This window comes from Sciurus vulgaris (genome assembly GCF_902686455.1).
Source record: "Sciurus vulgaris genome assembly, chromosome: 3".
Taxonomy (NCBI): Eukaryota; Metazoa; Chordata; class Mammalia; order Rodentia; family Sciuridae; genus Sciurus; species Sciurus vulgaris.
In genome coordinates, this window is record NC_136463.1 from 53,988,837 (window position 1) to 53,996,762 (window position 7,926).

The 7,926-nt window shown below is 43.9% G+C and overlaps 1 protein-coding gene across 1 annotated transcript; it reads left to right on the forward strand.

Annotated features, from left to right (window-relative positions):
- The first annotated feature begins 4,571 nt into the window (after window positions 1-4,571).
- On the forward strand, window positions 4,572-7,720 carry RNF227 (ring finger protein 227). Its single transcript, XM_079133267.1, has 2 exons — window positions 4,572-5,527; window positions 5,620-7,720. Exons 1-2 carry the CDS (start codon window positions 5,008-5,010, stop codon window positions 5,673-5,675), a joined length of 576 nt encoding a protein of 191 aa, XP_078989393.1. The 5' UTR covers window positions 4,572-5,007; the 3' UTR covers window positions 5,676-7,720.
- Window positions 7,721-7,926: the final 206 nt, after the last annotated feature.

Genomic DNA, 7,926 nt, shown 5'->3' on the forward strand with positions numbered 1-7,926 from the left:
CCTTGTGCTCCTCCTTTCTCTCACCTGATACCCACACATATGCTAAGGAACTGTGAGAGTAGTTCTCTCATGACTGAGTAAGAGGCTGTTCTGAGGCAGAGGCTTTAAGATTTACTAGAAGAGAGGTCAAGTGCAAAGAGAGGGAAAGAAGTGTTTTGGGGGTGTGTGTGTGTGTGTCTTTGTACTATGGATTGAGCTCAGGAGTGCTTTACCAGTGAAATATCCCCATTTTTATCTTTTATTTTGAGATAGGGTCTTTCAATTGCTAAGGTTTACCTTAAACTTGAGATCCTTCTGCTTCAGCCTCCTGAGTCGCTGAGATTACAGAAGTTATCATTTTAAAAGGGGGGGGGGGGAAAGAAAAAGAAAACCAGTGACATGAGAGTGACAGAAAAGTAGAATCAAATGTGTGATGTCAGATATTGTCCCTATGTTCTTCCTCAAAGAACTCTGATTTCTTGGAGACAGAAAGTGGGTAGAAAGTTACAACCCTTAAATATCACAGGGCAGAGGAGAATGAGAACTGCCCTCCTTAAATACAACCTCACCATCTCTTTTCTACCCCTCTTTTTCCTGCCTTGATCCTAAAGCTGGGAGCACAGAGTAAAACCTATTTCCAAAAGAGAGAACCCAGCAGCATCCCATTTACTGGATTAATAACCAACAAGATCAACTAATGAATACTTATATCCACCCCTATCATCTCCCACTCAGTTTGGAAGACTGTGGAGGAAACAGAAGTAAAATGTAAGACTAAACTATGATTAGTTCTTCTGTAACAAACACACAAGACTTTATCAATTCACAATATAGTCTCCTTAAATAGTTCTCTTGGAGAGTTATGCATTTCTTATAGTGTTGCCTACCCCATTGCTGAACACATTTTAAATACCCCTTTTAGAACTAACTTCAGAGGCAATTTAGAAGCCCCTTGCAAAACAAACAAAAACAATTTTAAAAAACCTTCCTTTACTGTCATATCTCCTTTGTATATAAACATTAGCTATATTTTTCATCACCTCACTCATGAATTTAACAAGCATTTGTTTATTGAGTTCTACTGTAGTACGGCACAGGGATATAAGGGTGAATAAAACCAGACTCAGAGCAACATTTGTGCAGTTTACCGACTGGAAAGAGAAACAATCACATGACCACCAACCAAATATAAACTTTAGTTGTCCAAAGTCCAGAGGGGATAAAAAGGGGGAGGGGTGAGGAAAAATAGCATATACAAAGGCCTTTTGAAGAAGGGAACTTGTAAGCTGTGTTAGCTTTTTGTTGCTGTGATAGAATACCTGATAAACAACTTAAAAGGAGGAAAGATATTTTGGCTCACAGTTTCAGACCTTTCAGTCCGTGGTCACTTGATCTCATTGCTTTTGGACCTGTGGTGAGGCAAAACATCATGATGGAAGCACATGGGAGAGGAAACTCTCCTCTAATGGCAGTCAGGGAGCAGAGAAAAACAAAGAGTCCAGGTCCCAATATCCCCTTCAAGGGAGTGCCCCAATGACCCAACTTCCTTTCATTAGGCCCCACCTCTAAAGGTTCTACCCTGATAGCACCACCAGCTGAGGACCAAGTCCTTCAAAACATGAGCCTTTCTTTGGGGAACATTTAAGATTCAAACTATAACACAGGTCAAAGGTTTCCAGAGCCAAAGTTTCTGAGGCACGGACAGAAGTAAAATGTGAAGCATGGGTGGGATCAGAACACATAGGGCATTACAGAGCACTTCTATCTTTATCCTAAGGACAGCAGGAAAGCCTTTATATCAGTTATCTTTTGACACACAACAAATCAATCCAAAATCTAGTGCCCTGAAACAACTTAAAGAGTTATTTTTTCCATGATTCTGTGGGTTAGCTGAGAGTTCCTTTCTGTTTTCACCTGAGTTCATTCATGAGGCTGTGTTCAGCTGGCTGATTGGCTGAGAACTCCAAGATGGCCTCATTAGCATGTCTTACAGTTACTGGCTCTTGGCTGGGGCACCTGTTCTCTTCCACATGGTCTCATCCTCCAGTGGTCTAACCTTACTTCCTTGCAGACTCCAAGGGGACAAAGACATAAGCTGCAAGTCCTCCAAAGGATTAGACTCCAGAATGCACACATCACTTCTACCATATTCTATTAGTAAAGGCTGGTCACAAAGTCAGCCCAGATTCAAGGTGTAAGGAAATAGACACCAATTCTTGACAGAGAAGTGGCAAAGCTGTGTTGCAAAGGAACTGGGGGACATTAAACTACCTCCACATTAAAAGGTTTTAAACAGGAATGGAAGGACTATATGGTAGAACATGATTGAATCTGGCATTTGTAACTATCTAAAAGTCTACAGAGGTGCTTGTGGATAGACTGCTTAGGTGGCTTTTGGTAGGGTCTAAGCAAGAGATGATGGCAGCTTGAACCAAAGTGGTAGGCAGCAGGTGGAGATTAATAAATGAATTAGAGAGATGATTTTTTAAGTAGTAAAAAGACTCAAGCTTGGTGATGGGTTAATAAAAGAAGGCAAGGGAAGAGGAAGTGTCAAGGGTAACACCTTGGTTTTTGGAGTTGGGTCAAGGAAGGGGTAGAAAACACTAGAAGTACTGACTTGGATAGGGGGATCATTACTGTTTTTGTTTGTTGTTTGGATATGTGGTATGGAGATTGAACCCAGAGGCCCTCTACTACTGAGCTACATCCTCAGACCTTTTAATTTTGAGATAGGGTCTCACTAAGATGCTGAGACTGACCTCAGACTTGTGATCTCTACCTCAGTCTCCCAGGTTGCTAGGTTTACAGGTCATCACACCCAGCTTTCAGTCTGAATTAAAGATAAATAAGAAAGGCCATGGAGCAGGCAATGGTTTACACAGATCTGGAGCTTGGTCCCTTGGCTGCAAACACTTTGGGGACAGATTAAGATTTGGTGCTGGGGGTGTGGCTCAGTGGCACAGCACTTGCCTAACATGTGTGAGGCACTGGGTTCAATTCTCAGCACCACATATAAATAAATGAATAAAATAAAGGTCTGTCAACATCTAAAAAATATATATATTAAAAAAAAAAGACTAAGATTTGGGGGAAGGGAGGAGTACAGGTTCATCCAGTTAAATGGGGGGAATGGGAATGGGACCATAGAATGAAACAGACATAACTTTCCTATGTTCATACATAAATACACGACCACGTAACTCCCACACTATGTACAACCACAAGAATGGGAAGTTATATTCCATGTATGTATGTACATGTCAAAATACATTCTACTGTCATGTATAACTAAAAAAGAACAAATTTAAAAAATAAATACAAGAAACTAAACATAAAAAAATTAAGATTTATCACCAATTGAAGATATTTAAAAATGTGAGACATACAAAGGGCAGTTCCAAAAAGTTTTGAATTATGATACCAGAACTGGAATAAGTAGACAGGTTTCAAGTGACCATGAAGACAAAATTCTGAAATTTTTGCTTAAAAATAATGGTATACCTCCTCACAAAAGACTGCCTTCCAGGTTTTAACAATTTGGTAAAAAAAAACAAAACTAGCTCTTCATTACCTGTGATAAGCCAGTAAGTGCCCTGAGTGGAGAGAAGCCCATCTTATATTGACCAAATACAAGATTCATGTTGAAAATATCTAGTACTAAGAAATGAACACAATATAGGCAGGGAGCACAGGACAACAATAATAATAGCTAATGTTAGGTTTAGTGGCATACACCTGTAATACCAGCTACTTGGGAGGCTAAGGCAGGAGGATAGAAAGTTCAAGGCCAGCCTTAGCAATTTAGTGAGGGCCTAAGCAACTTAGCAAGAACCTGTCTCAAAATAAATAAATAAATAAATAAATAAATAAATATGGCTGAGGATGTGGCTCAGTGGTAAAGTGCCCCTGGATTCAATTCCCAACACCAAAAAATAAATAAATAATAGCTAATACTTAGTATTTACTATGCAACAAGCACCATTTAAAGCACCTTATTTACACAAGCTCTTTCAGTCCTTACTATTGTTATCCATATTTTGAAGATGAGAAAATCAAGGCCCAGAGAGATTAAATAACTAGATCAAAGTGCTGCAACTGCTGGTGGAGGCTAGGGTTTGTACTCAGGTCAGTTGTTTAGAGGCTGAGTTATTATCCTCTCCAAGAGAACCTGGGATGTAGGTCCAGGAGAGAAGGATGAGGAGGCCACTGGGTGTGGGCACCACACAATGAGGGAATGCAGACTGTGAGTACCATGTCCTGTTTACCTGTGGAGGTAGTCAGACTCCTGAGTCAGAAGTCATGTTGGACTGTTTTGCTAGAGCCATCATACTGTGTGGGTGTCTAAGCCTGGACACTCCGGAGGGAACAGATTCCCAGCATTCCTAAGGCTATGGTTCCTTTCTTAGGCTGAGATGTCAAGTGTATTGAATAGTTTGGGGAAGATGAAATTTGAGAAGTGAGTTTTAACATAGGAAGGACATATAAGAGAGTTGAGGGCATACTGAGACACTGGGTAGCATCCATGCAGATATCCAGGAGCCCACTACAGGTTGGCAGAACAGGCACTATAACTGGCTCAGTAAATCTGAGGAGGCTCTAAAAGAGAGTGAGCAACTAAAAATAAGGCCGAGTGACCTTTTTTGTCAGTAACCGAAGGCTGGAGGGCAAGAAAGGATCTGGAGATTAATGAGGTCTGGCATTGTGCTGGAGGTGAAGAAGCTCGTGTAGGGCACAATGAGAGGTGTGCCCCCCAGGTCAATTCTGACCTCTACTAGGCCGCCTCCTGGATTCCGCCAATGCTGGCATTCCGGGCCTCGCGCCTCCACCGCCCTCACCGCCCTCACCGCCCCCACGCGTGCCGCAGAAGGGAGCGGCCAAACGGCCGCATGACGCCTCGAAGGCGGGACCTCACTATTAAAAGGGGCAAGAGGCCGCGGCGCGGGCCCCAGGACCGGACCCCGGCCACAGGAAGGTCCGCTTATTGTCTGCGGCTGAGTGCGCAGCGCTCTAAAATCCGCGGCGGGCACGATGCAGCTACTGGTGAGGGTGCCCTCTCTTCCCGAGCGAGGCGAGCTGGACTGCAATATCTGCTACCGGCCCTTCAACCTCGAGAGCCGCGCGCCCCGTCGCCTACCTGGCACGGCGCGCGCCCGCTGCGGCCACACGCTATGCACCGCCTGCCTGAGCGAGCTGGCAGCGCGAGGTGACGGCAGAAGTACGGCCGCGCGCGTGGTGCGACTGCGCCGCGTTGTCACGTGTCCCTTTTGCCGCGCGCCCTCTCCGCTTCCGCGCGGCGGCGTCACGGAGGTCGCTGTTGACCCGGGCTTGTGGTCACGACTGGAGGAAAAAGCGCGGGCTGCGCGCGAACAAGATGCCGCAGGGAGCCTGGCCAAGGAAAGCTGCGATACCGAAGGAGAGGCAGACGACAAGGAAGAGGAGTGCGAGGAGAGGGCGGGGCCTAGAAGCGCGGGGTGGCGCGCGCTCCTGCGGCTCTGGGATAGAGTCCTGGCGCCCGCGCGCCGCTGGCGGCGTCCTCTGCCTAGCAACGGTGAGGGGAGGTCCTGGGAGAAAGCAGGGAAGAGCGCGTGGAAGAACGCCAGGGTTCGGTTGCATCCTTCTACTAAATCTTCTTTCTCTTAGTGCTCTACTGTCCAGAGATCAAGGACATTGCCCACGTAACCTGTTGCACGCTGTAAACGAGGAATCCGGAAGCTACAGCAGAAGAAAGGTGGGAGCTGCAGCCTCAGGCGTACTCTAGTACGGGGGACTGATGTCAAGACTACCCCCTCTCCGATTGGCACGTGATGGAATTGAGCCAGGGCAGAAGGAAACGCCCTGGGAGATGCTGATGCTGAGATGGGAGCCTTCTAGACGAACTCGCCCCCATCTATTGATTGCCAGCATTACATTTTCAGGCCCAGGAATGATATAAACAAAGCCTACATTACTGTGGGAAGAAAACAGACTGTTTTCTTAGCTGTGGCTTTGGCTTTTGTCCAGGTCCGCTGTGGTGTGTGGGAGCAACAGGTCCCATTTTAGCAGTTGTCAATGGTTTGAACATTTTAAAAAGATGGAACGGGAAAGAGGCTTATTTTTGTGTCATGTTAATTTCTGGTATGCCTACTGTCTCCCCACTCCCAGTTCTGTTCCAGGAATTACTGAGATGCCTCCCTGCCTATGATTACGTTCTGGCCTCATTTCACAATCTCTCTCCAGTCTGTTAGGGCAGCTATCAGAAGGTCCAGAGGGCATCATATGAGGCACCTAATTAGGGCTTATCAAGGATGGAACGGAGAGTCATTTGACATCAAAATATAAACTTTTAATATTATCTGTGTTTTTTTATAGTCACAGGGACACCCTGGCACTACCAAAAAGAGGTGCTTTTATAATTTTAAACTTGTGCCCTGTAATGAAACCTAACCTATTGTATGTCCTAAATGCTATTTTACGACCTATAAATATCTTACGAGTAGTGTCATAATCAAAGACCAGCAGTGTCGGTGTCAGTGTGGAGCTTGTTGGAAGCGTAGAATCTCAAGATCCTACCCAAATTTACTGAATCATACTCTGCATTTTAATGATCCTATGTAACTTGTGTGCATGTAAAAGTTTAAGAAATATTGGTCAAGATCCTAGACACACTCTAGGATATCATCATCTGTGGACAGATGATTTAAAACACAATTGATATACTATCTTATTGATAGGTCTAAATAACATTCTATTGATGAAGAAGTTGGTGTTACACTTTTCTGAGTTAAAAATGTTAATTTAAGCTGGGTGTGGTGGTTCATACAGGGTGTAGAGCATTCCTGTAATCCCAGCTACTCAGGCTGAGACTGAAGGATCACAAGACCCCGTCCCCTTCACCTCAAAACAAAACAAAACAAAACAAAGTGACAAGTATGGGTCTCAGTTGTTTAGTTTTGTCTCCAGGCTTTATTATTATTGACAAGTCATGAAAGTATCCATTTATTTTTAAGCTAGAAACTTTTGTGTGTGCTACTGGGGATTGAACCAGGCACTCTACCACTGAGGTACATCTCCAACCTTTTTTTTATTTTGAGGCAGGTTCTCACTAAATTGCTAAGGCTGGCCCCCTCAGCCTCATGAGTCATTGGGATCCCAGGAATGCTCTACTCCTGGCTAAACTTCTATGTTTCTGGGTTTTATTTGCTTGTTTTACAGTACTAGGGATTGAACCCAGGGTACTTTACCACTGACCTACATCCCCAGTCCTTTGTATTCTGAGACACGATCTTGCTAAATTGCTTAGGACCTAAGTTGCTGAAGCTGGCCTCAAACTTGGGAATCCTGCCTCAGCCTCCCCAACAGCTGGAATGTGGCATGTGCCACTGTGCCTAGTTTTAAAAAATTTTTTTGACTTTGAGATTGTCTGCCAAGTTACCAAAGCTGGCCTTGAACTCGTGATCCTCCTGCTTCAGCCTCCTGAACTGCAGGGATTATAGGCATGTACCACTACCCCTGCTAAACATGTTTTGGCATTTTCCTGTTCTTAATTCTCAGTTTAAATGTTCCCTCTTTTGAAAGCTCTCTTCCCCATCTTTTGTAACATAATGCCTTATTTTCACTTTTATTTTCTGATATTTCACATTTTATGGTTGAACTCTACTGAGTATAAGCTACATGGGAGCAATGACTGACATGTGACTTTTATCTCCAGGGCCAACCGCAGTGTTAATGTATAGTACATATCCAATAAATGTTTGTTGCCTTTTCTCTTGTTTTTTAATATAGCCTCAAGAACAAAGGGTTTGGCCTTGCTCAGTCTCTGAGAGCATGTTAGTGAACCAATGTGCCAAGATAGTGTCTTAGTAGTTCACATCTTTGACAAGTTATTGCAGGTCTGACCCCGACTCATTAAAAAAAAAAAAAAAAAAAAAAAAAAAAAAAAAAAAAAAGTACCTGCACTTCATATGGAAT

Coding starts and splice junctions, on each gene's coding strand:
- RNF227 (XM_079133267.1), top strand. CDS start 5,008: ATGCAGCTACTGGTGAGGGTGCCCTCTCTTCCCGAGCGAGGCGAGCTG. Junction 5,528..5,619: donor GCGTCCTCTGCCTAGCAACG/GTGAGGGGAGGT, acceptor TCTTTCTCTTAG/TGCTCTACTGTCCAGAGATC.